The following is a 16,028-nucleotide window of genomic DNA, read 5'->3' as shown; positions in this document are numbered from 1 at the left end:
CTTTGGTTCCAACCACCGTGTCTTTGTGTGACGCAGAAAAGGTGAACGGATGGACTCTACATGCCTGGTTCCCACCGTGAAGCATGGAGGAGGAGGTGTGATGGTGTGGGGGTGCTTTGCTGGTGATACTGTTGGGGATTTATTCAAAATTGAAGGCATACTGAACCAGCATGACTACCACAGCATCTTGCAGCGGCATGCTATTCCATCCGGTTTGCGTTTAGTTGGACCATCATTTATTTTTCAACAGGACAATGAACCCAAACACACCTCCAGGCTGTGTAAGGGCTATTTGACCAAGTAGGAGAGTGAAGGGGTGCTATGCCAGATGACCTGGCCTCCACAGTCACCAGACCTGAACCCAATCGAGATGGTATGGGGTGAGCTGGACCGCAGAGTGAATGCAAAAGGGCCAACAAGTGCTAAGCATCTCTGGGAACTCCTTCAAGATTGTTGGAAGACCATTTAGGGTGACTACCTCTTGAAGCTCATCAAGAGAATGCCAAGAGTGTGCAAAGCAGTCATCAAAGCAAAAGGTGGCTTCTTTGAAGAACCTAGAATATAAGACATTTTTTCAGTTGTTTCATACTTTTTTGTTAAGTATATAATTCCACATGTGTTAATTCATAGTTTTGATGCCTTCAGTGTGAATGTACAATTTTCCTAGTCATGAAAATACAGAAAAATCTTTAAATGAGGTGTGTCCAAACTTTTGGTCTGTACTGTACGTCAACGACAGATGAGTGAGTAGAAACCCTACAACTGGTGGAGAATGCGGGCGCGATTCCCGAGGGGCAGTGTGACTTCCAGCAGAGATAACGCATGTCCTGGGTAAAAGCGACTGCAGGAGCAAAAGCCGACAACATGGAGGAGATAAAGCAACGGATGCAGGCTAATCTGCAGCAGCAACAGCTATGGCAGCAGCAGCAGTGGCAACGGCAGCAGATGCAGCAGCACAGGCAGCAGATGGAACTCCTAGCCAAGGCGATGAGTGGCAGGTCAACCGCCCCACCCCCAAGTCAAAGTGAGGACTCATACGTAAGGAAAACGATAAGGAGAGTCTTGCAAAAGATGACCCCAGGTGATGACGTCGAGGGGAGAAATTGCCTCCGGAGAAGTGCACCGAGGTTCTGGTACCATATCTATGGCATATTATGACCAGGCCTTGCAGGACGCAAAAGAGTACGCCATGTGCCAAGTTGAAAATTGAGATCTTGGTGTGCTTAGCAGTGACTCTGACTGTCAGGGCGCAATGGGTGCACCACTGAGCCTATTGCTGTGACAAACCTCCCCGGTAGAGATGAGCGTTGTTCTACTCGAACTGTTCGCCAATCTCAAATTCGAGCTGTTTTGGGCGGTGTTCGAGCCGGTCGGCGAACACGAACAATTTGAGAAAAATTCGGCTGTTCGAGGTTATGTTCGATAACTGTTCGTGCACCAAAATCATAACTGGATTTTTTCTCAGTAATGATGAAAATTAATGTTAATACGCAGTTTGAGTGTACAGCGGGGCGGGGGGAGGGGCAGGGGATGGATCTCTGCAGGAACAATGAAGATCTCCATTTTTTTTTCTCTTTCCCGCATTTGCAGTGGGGAGGTGCAATCTGTCAGCCTATCAGCAGCGCACACACGGAGCGAAGTGCTTTTTTTCACACAAGCAAGGGCATGTGTGATTGGCAGTGTATGTCACATGTCCTTGCCCTATAAGACCAAGCCATTTTCCCCGTCGCCACCATTTTCTCACTGCTGCAGCTGCGTGTTAGACGGCACCGCTGTTGCTGTGTGCGCTATACCTTGTTAATTTCAAGCCAATTTTCGCACAAATATACAGATAGCTTGGGAGTAGGGAATAGTTGTGATTGCAGTCCTTTTAAGGACTAGGTTACAGCATTTCCTACGACTTTTATCAGGCAGGTCTGTGCTCTTAAATAGATAGATTGTGGGAGTAAAGACTAATTGTAATTGGAGTCCTTTTCAGGACTAGGTTACATCAGTTCCTATCAGTTTTTGCCAGGCAGGTCTGTGCCAGTGCTGTGCAAGTTTTTTTCACAGCATTTGGCTGAATCTAGCAAAGCTAATCCTTTTTGGCCTATTGCAGAGTGTGTTAGTCAGTGGAGTAGCCTATCTGTGTTGCAAGATATACCACCTGTGTATAGAATACCAATTTTTTTACTGCACCTAGTGAAGTAAAATCTTTTGGGCATAGCATCATTCTATTAGTCCATCTATACTGACCTCCATCAGGTTGCAAACTGAATATAATTTTTTTCTGCATCTAGCTCTGAAAAAATATTTGGGCTTCTAGCAGTGTGTGGGACTTGGTCTATTAGTCCATCTATACTGACCTCCATCAGGTTGCAAATTAAAAATAATTTTTTTCTTCATTTAGCTCTGAAAAAATATTTGGGCTTCTAGCAGCGTGTGGGACTTGTTCTATTAGTCCATCTATACTGACCTCCATCAGGTTGCAAATTAAAAATAATTTTTTTCTTCATTTATCTCTGAAAAAATATTTGGGCTTCTAGCAGTGTGTGGGACTTGGTCTATTAGTCCATCTATACTGACCTCCATCAGGTTGCAAATTAAAAATAATTTTTTTCTGCATCTAGCTCTGAAAAAATATTTGGGCTTCTAGCAGTGTGTGGGACTTGGTCTATTAGTCCATCTATACTGACCTCCATCAGGTTGCAAATTGAATAAAAAAATTTTCTGCATCTAGCTCTGAAAAAATATTTGGGCTTCTAGCGGTGTGTGGGACTTGGTCTATTAGTCCATCTATACTGACCTCCATCAGGTTGCAAATTAAAAATAATTTTTTTCTGCATCTAGCTCTGAAAAAATATTTGGGCTTCTAGCAGTGTGTGGGACTTGGTCTATTAGTCCATCTATACTGACCTCCATCAGGTTGCAAATTAAAAATAATTTTTTTCTTCATTTAGCTCTGAAAAAATATTTGGGCTTCTAGCAGTGTGTGGGACTTGTTCTATTAGTCCTTCTATACTGACGTCCAGCAGGTTGCAAATTGAATATAATTTTTTTCTGCATCTAGCTCTGAAAAAATATTTGGGCCTCTAGCGGTGTGTGGGACTTGGTCTATTAGTCCATCTATACTGACCTCCATCAGGTTGCAAATTAAAAATATTTTTTTTCTGCATCTAGCTCTGAAAAAATATTTGGGCTTCTAGCAGTGTGTGGGACTTGGTCTATTAGTCCATCTATACTGACCTCCATCAGGTTGCAAATTAAAAATAATTTTTTTCTGCATCTAGCTCTGAAAAAATATTTGGGCTTCTAGCAGTGTGTGGGACTTGGTCTATTAGTCCATCTATACTGACCTCCATCAGGTTGCAAATTAAAAATATTTTTTTTCTTCATTTAGCTCTGAAAAAATATTTGGGCTTCTAGCAGTGTGTGGGACTTGTTCTATTAGTCCTTCTATACTGACCTCCAGCAGGTTGCAAATTGAATATAATTTTTTTCTGCATCTAGCTCTGAAAAAATATTTGGGCTTCTAGCGGTGTGTGGGACTTGGTCTATTAGTCCATCTATACTGACCTCCATCAGGTTGCAAATTAAAAATAATTTTTTTCTGCATCTAGCTCTGAAAAAATATTTGGGCTTCTAGCGGTGTGTGGGACTTGGTCTATTAGTCCATCTATACTGACCTCCATCAGGTTGCAAATTAAAAATAATTTTTTTCTGCATCTAGCTCTGAAAAAATATTTGGGCTTCTAGCAGTGTGTGGGACTTGGTCTATTAGTCCATCTATACTGACCTCCATCAGGTTGCAAATTGAATAAAAAAATTTTCTGCATCTAGCTCTGAAAAAATATTTGGGCTTCTAGCGGTGTGTGGGACTTGGTCTATTAGTCCATCTATACTGACCTCCATCAGGTTGCAAATTAAAAATAATTTTTTTCTGCATCTAACCCAGCCAATAGTTTTGGCCTAATACCACAGTTTGGCCACTCAGCTCTGCTCGGTTACCATCCATTGTTTTTTTGTGCAAACAACTCCAGAGTTGTGAATTAGTTAACCACCAAAATGAGTGGAAAAAGGCCGGCTCCTGGTGGAAAGGGGAATAGGCGTGTTGGGAAGGGGAAAAAAGGTTGTGTCCGTGGGGTAGGTGCAGAAGAAAGACCATCTTCCAGCCAAACTAAAATGTCTACTTTTTTTAGCGGACAATGTGATAAGATCCCTTTCTTACGGCCACGTCAATCGCTACAAATTCCAGATGAGGCACAAAAACAGCAGGTGCTTCAACGGATATCAAGTGCTCCTTTAAGTGGGCTCTCCTCCACATCAACTTCAACATCACAAATACTCCAGTCCTCAAAGGTGTCACCCATATCGCACTTGCTTCCTCACAGCTCCCAAATCTCCAGCTGCCCGTCTGAGTATGAGGTAGAACAGATGGTTGAGTCTGCAGAGCTGTTTACTCATACTATAGCCTGGGAATCAGAGGTCGACTCCAGCGCTTCTGTGAATCCAGACGAGGAAATGATCTGCACTGATGCCCAGAATCTTTATGAGTCGGATCCAGGACCAGACGCAGAAGGTTCTGACCATAATGTAGACCCTCATTCCCAAACTGTAACTCCTGTTGGTGGAGACAATGAGGAAGACGATGATAAGACTCAAATACCTGATTGGAGCGACAACTTTAGTTTTTTGTCAGGGCAGGAACAGGTTGGCTCTGAGGACGACGGGTGTGATAACGCACAGGGTGATGATGATGAGGTCGGAGATCCCACTTACTGTCAACCCACAGTCAGCCAAGAGATGAGGTCAGCAGAGGAGGTGGAGGAAGATGCTAGTGACGACGAGGTCAGGTTGCGCCTTCCTGGACAGAGACGTAGTACTGGAAGCACGTCAACAACTGCATCCTCAAACACAACTCTGCCTCTCACCACAAGTCGTGGTGGCTCTTCAGGTCGCATGGGTGCTAAGCCTTGCATAGCCTGGGCATTTTTTCAGATCGATAAAGATGACCCAACTCGTGTTATCTGTAACATTTGTCAGCAAAAGCTAAGTAGAGGCCAAAAAATACATAGTTTGAGTACTTCATGCATGAACCGGCACATGGACATGAAGCATAAGTTGCAGTGGGAAGCTCAGTGTGCTACAATGCGGTCTAGCCGGCCGGGCCAACCACCGTCTGCCATATCTTGTGCATCCGCGGCCTCTTCATCCTCTGTGACTGGGGGGACAGCAGTCACACCTGTTTTGGGGCGCAGACCTGCCACCTCTTTACCCGCAACAGCCAGCGTGATTGGCAGGTCATCATTTTCTTTGGAGGTGGTAACACCAGCTGGTCTTGAGCGCTGTCCGACATCGATAGCACCACCTTTGGATCAAGGCAACCTAACATGTCCGCCTGCATCTTCCTCACAGACCGGCAGTTTGCCAGGGACACCCTTATCAACCCCGTCTAAGCACAATAGCCAGCCCTCGGTCCCTCAGATGTGGACAAGTAAAAGACCATTTCCTCCTAGCCATGAGAAAGCTAAGAGGTTGAATTTCACCATCTGCAAGCTCTTGGCTACAGAAATGCTGCCATTCCGCCTGGTGGACACAGAGGATTTTCGAGACCTTATGTCCGTCGCAGTGCCCCAGTACCAGATGCCCAGTCGGCACTACTTCTCAAAGAAAGGTGTGCCTGCGCTCCACCAGCATGTCGCACACAACATCACCGCTTCTTTGAGAAACTCTGTGTGTGACAGGGTGCATTTCACCACAGACACTTGGACGAGTAGGCATGGACAGGGGCGTTACATGTCGCTGACTGGGCACTGGGTAACTATGGTGACAGCAGGACAAGGGGCTGATGTCCAAGTCTTGCCGTCCCCACGAGTTGTGCGTCAATCCTCTTTATGTCATTTTTCCTCCACTGCTTCTGCCTCCTCAACCTCCTCTCGGTCTTCCACCTGCACCCAAAGCCTGTCTGGTCATGCCACAAGCTTTCTAACTGCGCAGAAGGGATCCTGCACACCTCCTTACTATGCTGGCAGTAGGGCTCAACGTCATCAGGCGGTTTTTACATTGAAATGTCTGGGAAATGTGAGTCACACAGCTGAGGAGTTGTGGTCAGCTCTGGAGAACCAATTTCATGAATGGTTGTCTCCACTGGACCTGAAACCAGGGAAGGCCGTGTGCGACAATGCTGCAAACCTGGGTGCGGCCCTTCGCCGGGGCAATGTCACACACGTGCCTTGTATGGCTCACGTGTTGAACCTGGTTGTCCAGCAATTTTTAGCCCACTATCCCAGACTAGATGGCCTTCTGCAGAGGGCACGGTCGCTGTGTGCTCACTTCCGCCGTTCGCATCCCGCAGCTCAGCGACTTACATCTCTACAGAAGTCGTTGGGCCTGCCACTTCACCGGCTAAAATGCGATGTGCCTACCCGGTGGAATTCAACTCTGCACATGTTGCAGCGACTGTGGCAGCACCGACAAGCCCTGGTGCAATACGTTCTGACGTATAGCCTGGGCCAACGAGATTCAGAGGTGGGGCAAATCACGCTGGAGGAGTGGTCTCAGATCAGGGACCTATGCACCCTTCTGCACAGTTTTGAAATGGCGACGAAGATGTTTAGTGCTGACGATGCCATTATCAGCATGACTATTCCGGTGATTTACATGCTGGAGCACATGTTAAACAGAATTCGGAGTCAGGTGGTGGCACAAGAGGAGGTGGAGGAAGTAGAGGAGGAGGAGTTGTATGCGGAAGGGCTAACATCTGCAAGGTCCAGACGGTCGGCAGCACCAGGGCGGCAGGCATGTGAGGGTGGGGGAGATGATTTTACCAGGGCGCATGGTAGCAGCCAAACTAGCGAGGAAGGTGCAGGAGCCCAGGAAGAAGTGGAGGACGAACTGATGGAAGACTCATCAGATGAGGGAGACCTTGATCACATTTCTGTTGTGCGAGGTTGGGGGGAGAGGACAGAGGAAGGAAGCATGATTGTTACCTCGCCACCAACACAACAGGGACTTGGTGCTCCTGGATGCGCAACACACATGAGTGCCTTCTTGCTGCACTACCTGCAACATGACCCTCGAATTGTGAGAATTAGAAATAATCCTGACTACTGGGTTGCCACACTGTTAGATCCCCGGTACAAAAGTAAATTTGCAGAAATTATTCCTGCCATAGAAAGGGATGCACGCATGCAGGAGTATCAGCAGAGACTGTTGCAGAATCTTACATGTGCTTTTCCACAAAATACCAGTGGTGCACGTAGTGAATCTCACAGTTCCAACTTGCCAACCGTGGGACCGTCAAGTGTTCAGCACTCAAACCGTAACAGAACCACAGTATCTGCTGGTAACATCAATTTTGCGGAATCATTTCACCACTTTTTTAGCCCATCCTTTGCAAGGCCACAGGAGACAAGAAGTCTGACACATAGTCAACGCCTAGAGACGATGGTACAGGAGTATCTCCAAGTAAACATTGAAGCCACGACTGTGTCACTGGACCCTTGCTCTTTTTGGGCTTCCAATCTGGATAAATGGCCGGAGCTAGCCACTTACGCCTTGGAGATCTTGTCATGCCCCGCAGCCAGCGTTCTGTCTGAACGTGTGTTCAGCGCTGCTGGTGGTGTGCTGACAGATAAGCGCACGCGGCTCTCCACTGATAATGTAGACAGACTCACGTTCATAAAGATGAACAAATCATGGATCCGAAACGACTTTTCTACCCCTGTGTCATCCTGGGGAGAGTAAAAGCTTGATGATTGGTTAAAATCACCCTACCAACCGTTTTAAGCTTTCAAATTACTAATCATGTTTATCTGTATCTTGACTGGAAAATAATTTGGGCTTTGTAGCAGTGTGCAGCACTGATCCTATTAGGCCATCTATAATAAGCTTCACCAGATTTAAAATTAAAAATAATTTTTAGCTGCATCTAGCCCGGAAAATAATTTTGGGGCTCCGAGATGCGCAAGACACATAAGTGCCTTCTTGCTGCACTACCTGCAGCATGACCCTCATATTGTCAGAATTCGAAGTAATCATGACTACTGGGTTGCCACACTCTTAGATCCCCCAAACTTTTCGATCAACCTTTTCATTTTAATAAAGACCAAAAAAATGGTCATTTTTGAAATTATAAGCATTAGCAGGTTGTTAGAAACTGAAATCAAACAGTTTTCAACTCAAAACTTTATTCTAGGTGATGTTACATTTTCACATAGGACCCCTTGTTCGAAAGGAGCTTCTGAACTCTCTCGTCCATTGAATTTGTCAGGTTTTGGATGGTTTCTGCTTCAATTGTTTTGCATGAGGACAGAATACCCTCCCAGAGCTGTTGCTTAGATGTGAACTGCCTCCCGCCATCATAGACACTCCTTTTAATGATGCTCCAAAGGTTCTGAATGGGGTAGAGGTCAGGGGAGCATGGGGGTCACACCATAAGTTTGTCCCCTTTTATGCCCATATCAGCCAGAGATGCAGATGTTTTATGTGCAGCATGAGATGGTGCATTATCATGCAGAAAAATGATCTTGCTGTGAAATACACGGTTCTTCTTCTTGAACCATGGCAGGAAGTGCTGTTTGAGAAAATCCACATACATTATGGAGTTCATCTTTAGCGCCTTCAGGGATCCTAAAGGGGCCGACAATCTCTCTCCCCATGATTCCAGCCCAAAACATTACTCCACCTCCTCCTTGTTGGCGCTGTAGCCGTGTTTGCGTGGGGTGTCCATCAACCAGCCATCCTCCACTCCATTCATCTGGACCATCGAGCGCTGCACGGCACTCATCCGTGAACAAAACAGTTTTGAAATCAGTCTTCATGTAATGTTTGGCCCACTGGAGCCGTTTCTGCTTGTGTGAAGTGGATAGAGGAGGTCGACAGGATGGCGTATGCACAGCTGCAAACCTCTGAAGGACCCTGCATCTTGTTGTTCGGGGGACGTTGGAGGCACAAGCAGCTTCAAAAACTTGTCTGCTGCTATGACAAGGCTTTTTTGCCGCTGCTCTTTCAACCTGACGTAATTGCCTGTAGGAAAGAGTCCTCAATTTGCCCTTATCAGCACGCACACGTGTGTACTGTGAATCAGCTACATACTTCTTGATTGCCAAGACACTTCATCCTGATCATCGCACAATGTTGATTGTAGTCATGCCTTGACCTAAACACTCCACAATTTGTTGCTTCTCAGCAGCCGACACATCCTTTTTCTTTCCCATTTTGGCAGAAAATGTAGGCTGCTTAATAATGTGAGAGAGCCTTCTTAAGTAGTCTTGCCTTTCATTGGACACACCTGCCAAACTAATTAGCACAGGTGTCTGCAATTGCTTACAGTGATATAAAGAGCCCTGACACACATCACCATCAATGAGTTTAACTGACAAACAAACAAATTCTTCCCTTATCACTCCTAAACACTTTTTGCATAATAATTTGGAACGCGGTGTACATGTGCTTTTCCACAAAACACCAGTGGTTCACGTAGTGAATCTTACAGTTCTAACTTGCCAACCGTGGTCTGTATGGAATTGTTCAATAAAGGGCCCAAAATTAAGATAACATAGATGGGAGAGGTCTCTATGAATAGGAATTCCTAAGTATTTAATACCCTGTGAGGGCCAGGCAAAGGGAAAGTTGGACTGGATGGAATCCTATATGGATTTAGGGAGGGAGACATCGAGGGCCTCAGACTTCGCTGCATTGATTTTAAAATTTTACCATGTAACAAAGTGATCTATTTCAGCCATAACAGCAGGGATGGATATATGTGATTGAGTGATATATACTAGGACATCATCAGCAAATAGAGAGCACTTGTACTCGGTGCCTCCCACCTCAATCCACCTAATATTGGGGTTATGGCGAATTGATGAGAGCAGGTGCTCCGTCACTAGGATGTATAAGAGAGGGGACAGAGGACATCCCTGCCTTGTCCCATTGGTGATTGTGAAAGGTGATGAAAATGTTCTGACGCACCCCCTGGGCCTTGGGACACCCGGAGCCGGACCCTTTTTGGTGGATGCTGGTGGTTGTAGTCTTCGTGGCGGCGATCCGGTTCCGTGGCTCAGGGCGGTCAAACCAGTGGCGGAACTATTTATGTGGTTTTGATGTTTAAATGTCCGACTACGCCACCCGTGGATTGCGGTCAGAGTGAACCGCCGCTACAGGGCAGACCGCTAAGGCTGGTGTTGTGGGTGCAGCAAAGCGTAGCATAACTCCCCACGGGAGGAGTATAGCCTCAGGGCAGTATATGCGGAGGATGGGGGTGATGGTGCAGGGCAGCAGCAGTAACGACACGGAGTCAGTGATGCAGTTCAGGGCCTTTACTCACAGTTCTTATTATCCAGACCACGTCTGCAGGTAACGGCTGCCCACGTCGTACTGTGCTCACCAGGTGAGGGGCTCAGACAACTCCCAGATAACTTTGGAGCGCTTCACAGGACCCCCTTTGTGTGTCCTTTGTCTGGCCTTTCTTACCAACACTTCTGTCCGGCTGCCTCGGGCCTCCTCTTGGTAAACTTGGCGCCAGTTTCCCTGACCCTATGTGGTGCCTTCCTAGCGGGTGGAGCAAGGGGCTGCGCCACATAAAATGTCAGAGCCTCCGGTTTCTAGCTGAGGGTCGTTTCCTGCCTCCACTAGTTCGGGGACCGGTCTCCCCCTTTGGCCTGACCCCTCCACGCAGGTGGATTCGGGCGTGCGGTGGCGACTCGCCCGTCCGCACCCCTGGGATCCCTTCATTCCTCGTTCCTGGAGCCTTCTCCGCTCCTCTTCCTTCCTTCTCCCTCTTGCAGGCCTGGGCCTCTGTTACTAGGCCCGCCTCCGGAGCAGAGCTCATGCAGAGCCCCTGCTCCCTGCCACTTCTGCTCAGACTTCTCTGCACTGAACTAAGATGGTGCCCACCTTTTATACTCCCTTCTCAATGCACCCAGGAACTGCTTCCTCCCTGCTCCTGCACTGCAGGGTTCCCCTTCCTCAGTGTTCCCTCCCCCCACTCCAGCCAGGGACAGGGACTGTCGTGCCCATCTCAGGGGCATATTGGTCGCCCTGCCCCACGGCAATGTGGTCTAATGCATGCAGGTGTCGGGTCCTGATCCACACTCCATCCTTATCTGAGAGTGAGATATCACACCTCTGGGTGAGGTGCAATACGTCTGTAGCAACCGAGCCCTCGGTGCTACAGTTCCATTTATCTTCAGCCTAGGTGACGTATTGTGATACAGGGCCGTGATTTTGGCTATAAAAGGGTCCCCTAGACCCCTACCCCAAGCTTTTTAAGAGAATCATATATGGCGTGCCAGGAGACTCTATGGAATGCTTTCTCAGCATCCAACGAGAGTATCTACTTACAAATTTTTAACTGCATCTAGCCCAGGAAATACTTTGTGCCTAGTAGCAGTGTCTGCTAGTCAGCGGATTATCCCGGCTGTTAAGCAAGCTACACCACCTGTAGTTTGGACACTTAATTTTTTCAAAGGAAATGCTTCGGGACCACGGGATACTTAGTGAAGAGCATCAGGAGGCACCCCAAGGCATAGGGGCTGGGACTGGCACTAGGATGCCTTGCGGTGGACAGCCGAGCTCGATCCTTATAAAAGCTTTTGAACTGCAACAGCTTTAGTGGACGCTACTGGAGCTGGAATTACGCGGCTGCTGGCATGAGACTTGCCCTCCAATAGATCCTTGTAAATGGATTTAAAGTGTATTCATTCAAATTAGAGGGACAATTTAAATTAAAAAGCTTAGAGCTGCCTCCACCACAGGGGGGCTCTCTCGACCCACCAGCGGACAGGCACCAGTATTGGGAGAGGGGGGCTGGCCGTCAGGGTTCACCGCGGCTCTGGCACAAACCCGGCGACACGGAGGTGGCACGGGCAGGAGCGGACTGGCCGTCTCGGCTTCTCACTTTTTGGATTTTAGAAGGACATGACATGCCTATATCTGTGTCTCCCCCTCCTTTTACTCCTCCACCTCTTTTCTTTTCGCATGACTATATGTACTTGTCACTTTTCCATGTGTTAGTTGTGTCTTCTGAGCAGTTTGTCAGCTTTTGGACACCTTTGAAGGTGTTTTCTATGTGTTTCTATGTGTTTTTGTTTGCCTGCCATTGGTTTTAACGGTGTTCGAAGGTGTTCGACGAACAGTTCGACGAACAGTTCGGCTAACACACGGGTGTTCGACGAACCGAACCGAACTCGAACACTACGGGGGTGGCTCAACACTACTCCCCGGTCCCAAATGTTCGACCTCCTACACCTGGTCCAAAAGTGGTTGCAGCCTGAATCTTTTTCCCCAGCACAGATGGTGGAGAGGGTCGTCATGGACAGGTTCATACACTCCCTTCCTTGGCCGGTGCAATCCTGGGTTGCTCAGGGAGATCCCTGGAATGCCGATGATCTGGTGGGTCTAGTGGAAAGGTACCAGGCGGTTGCGAGTTCCTTGGGGAAGTAAGGGTCTTAGCAGCTCCATGCTGGGGTTCCCAAAGGGAGGCTGACACCCAAAAGAGGGGAACCAGAGCCACATCTGGGGGGCATCCAAGAGCCCAGGAGGCGTCTGAGTTGTTGCCAAAGGCCCCATCCAATAATGTGATTTGTTGGAGGTGTCACACCCCAGGTCACAAAGCCGCCCGTTGCCCCATGACCATCGAGCTAATGGACTGCAGCATAGGATGGTGCTGCTCATATTTTGCATACCCTGCCTGTAGTGCTGTTCCTCAACCAGGAGTGGGACCTCAGGCATGTCCTGTATCAGTGAACGGAGTGAAAATGACAGGTCTGTTGAACTCAGGAAGTTTAGTAACCTTAGTGAGGTCCACAGTTCCTCATCCACTGATTCCTGGGAAGATGGTGCGCATCCGCTGTATTCATGGGGACCCTAAAGACTACCCTGTGGACTGACTGGTCATAGACACAAACTGTGGCACTGAATCCCATGAAATTGGCGTAGTCAAGGACCTATTACACCCTGGACTTTGCTTTGTTCTGAAACTTGTGGGGAAAAGCGGGGTCACCTGGTTGCTTGGACAAAAGCAGAGTTATGCCAAAAGCGACCTGCTCCTAAAGTTGGGTTGCAAGGAACTCCGGCCACCTTCCAGAGAGCTATGGACCGGATCCTAGCTCCCCACAAGAAGAATGCAGCGGCCTACCTGGATGACATGATGATCTTCAGCCAAGATTGGGGAAGCCATCTGAGCAAAGTCCAGGCGATACTTGATGCTCTACGGTAGGCGGGGTTTTCCATAAACCTGAAGAAATGTGCCATGGGCATGGAGGGAGCTAAATACTTATGTCATATGTCATAGGCACGGGCGAAATAAAGCCCCAAATAAATTAAGTTGACTCGATCCAGAGTTAGCCACAACCTTTCTCAAAGAAGCAGATCAGAGAATTCCTGTGCATTGTGTGCTGCTACCGCCGGTTTATCCGTAACTTGGCCATGATAGCCGCCCCTTTGACGGACCTCTTTAAAGGGACGAAGTCGGCTGTGGCTAAGTGGACTCCAGAAGCCGAGATGGCTTTCCAGGAACTGAAGCTAGCCCTGTGTAAACAGCCGGTGTTGGTGGCACTGGACTTTTCTAAGTAATTTGTGGTCCAGACAAAAGATGTCGGACTGGGCTCTGTTTTATCAGAATTGGTGAACAGGGAAGAGCACCCCTTAATGTATCTAAGTCAAAAGCTGTCATCCTGCTAGAAGAACTACTCCATAGTGGAGAAGGAATGTTTGGCCATCAAGTGGGCGTTGGACACTCTAAGTTATTGTCTCTTGGGAAGGAAATTAAGGCTAGTGTCAGATAATGCCACACTGAGGTGGATGAGGGTGAAGAAGGGGAACAATGCCGGGCTTTAATGCAGTGGCAAAACGCGCATCGGGAAACGTGTGTGTGGGGCACCATTATCTTGGCGGTAAGCACTTTCCATCGGATGACCGTTTGGTTCTTCCTTCCTAAGTCTATCTGGTATATCTTTCCAACTTTGGATAATGGTTTTCAGGGTCTTATGAGCTTTCTATTTATTATGCACATTTGCACTTTCTATGCATGGTCACTTTACAATATCTACTCACTATCATTTGATAACTAGGCTCTGCATTGTCATTTAATTATTTAGCAGATAGTCTGTAGATAGGTACCTTGCTATTTATTTATTTATTTATGAGCTCTCAGTACTCCTTACTAATGCAGTTGGTTCAGTACCATGGGGTTTGTCCCTTACCTGCCTTATGACTATTGTATTTACTTTTATGGGTATTTTCTATTATAAAATCATGATATATAATTTACTTTACAAATATTACTGTGTATCTAGTATGTAATTATATCATATTCTGTGTCCAACTCTTTGATATCACCTGTTGAATTCTGTTTTTTTAATTTGTTTGTCAATTTTACATAATAAAGTTGTTGAATTTGCTATTATCTGCTGTTGTGCAATCTATAGGTTGTTAGGTTCCTTCTAATGTATACTTAAAATAAGTGCTTTTCTCACTAACCTTCACAGTTGCTTCCACTGTTGTCCAAGGAGAAGCCTTTCTGACATTCACAGGAGAAACTGCCAGGGTTGTTTTGGCATACACCACGAGCTCCGCATAAGGTTGGTTGAGCATTGCACTCATTGTTATCTGTAAATACAAAGCATATGATAAAATAAACATTATACAGATAGAGATACATATATCACATTTTTTATTACCCTACAATACTATAAATTCATTTTTATTTACACCCATTACAGGTACCACTATTTTTTTTATTATTGTCGCTACATCTCCAATGATACACATCATATACTCTAGAAATGTATCAATTATCTTACCAATACATGAAGACTGGTGCTGGGTAAATCCAGGTGGACACTTGCAATTGAAGCTTCCAATAGTGTTAACACAAAGGAACTGGCAGTTGTGCTGTTTTGTTGAACATTCATCCAAGTCTGTAAAATTATAGTATTATGTTTTAGAATCGGATGTTTGTACCCTATTAAAATTCAAGCAGTTTTTCTTTCCTGCTAACAGTTCTTATAAAATGATTAATCTAAAGAAAATGTGGCTTTATAAAAGTCATAATAGGTGGATTGGAGATTTCAGCTTGCGCAGGAAAAAAGCCTTCAAGGGTAGGATAACCATACTTTTAAGTAACTTTTCAGAATAAGTTGTTTTGTGTGTACAAGAGAAATAACACTATATGTGGCCATCGTATGACTTTTGCCATGCATTTTCACCAGCTTATTCATTTTGTAGCACACAGAGACAAGCAACAGCAACATGGAGGATACTATACAGCAGTGCTGAGCTGTCTGGATGTGAATCAGCTCTGGGGTGAGGTTAAACACTTGTTAGAAAGTTTACCATAATCTCTGTAAGTTTCCCTCTGCCTGTTTCCTCTCCCTTCTCTCCCCATTCCATAGAATGTAATGGGCCCTGTCATATGACACCTGCAGTCTCTTTTGTCTGAGCAAGACAGATTTGAGATGGTTTTTCAGGGTGGATGACAAGTTCAGAAGGCAGGGCAAAGGAAGAATTGGGCTGATAAGTGGGAAAGAAAGCTGATTTCTCCACTTTCTCTGCTGATTTAAAACTATATAATAAAATAAAGTTTTGAAATGAAATTTTAACGACTAGTTAAAACCATAGTTAAAATTCATATGATAATCCAGAAACAAATGACCTGCGTGTTTCAAAACTATAAAAGATTTTTAGTCATAGCAATAATAGCAAACCTGCAATGAAACCGGTTTACCAAAGATATGAATTACACAGCATTGTACTTATATATCCAATTAGATCGATTTCATAGTTTAAGCCTAAAGAAGCACAAATGTCCATACATAGGTTCCAATATGTTTCATGGGTCAACAAAAGCCCCGACCAATCTCTTCCTCTCAGTGGACGATTAACCTTTTCAATGCCACAAACCATTAAATGTGAGGTAACTCTTGCTTGATGCTCTAGAAATTGATGAGATACACTAGATACAGAGCAATTACTTTTACTAGGGCTACCTTGTAATGCATTTATATGTTTTGATATTCTAACCTTTAACTTGCGAGTTGTGCAAC

At 46.0% G+C, this 16,028-nt stretch overlaps 1 protein-coding gene across 1 annotated transcript in view; it reads right to left on the bottom strand.

The window, feature by feature from the left end:
* LOC141149662 (fibrillin-2-like) overlaps positions 1-16,028 on the bottom strand; it is a 238,446-nt gene that overhangs the window by 16,797 nt on the left and 205,621 nt on the right. Inside the window, exons 60-61 of the mRNA XM_073636910.1 lie at positions 14,787-14,903; positions 14,464-14,592 (exon numbers count right to left, since the gene is read on the bottom strand). Coding sequence (XP_073493011.1) covers positions 14,464-14,592; positions 14,787-14,903 — 246 coding nt within the window. The remainder of the gene's footprint in view (positions 1-14,463; positions 14,593-14,786; positions 14,904-16,028) is intronic.

The sequence above is a fragment of the Phyllobates terribilis genome, unplaced genomic scaffold (genome assembly GCF_046119375.1).
Source record: "Phyllobates terribilis strain yellow unplaced genomic scaffold, ASM4611937v1 Scaffold_1__5_contigs__length_1240528914, whole genome shotgun sequence".
Classification (NCBI taxonomy): Eukaryota; Metazoa; Chordata; class Amphibia; order Anura; family Dendrobatidae; genus Phyllobates; species Phyllobates terribilis.
This window is presented reverse-complemented; position numbering and strand designations above follow the sequence as displayed.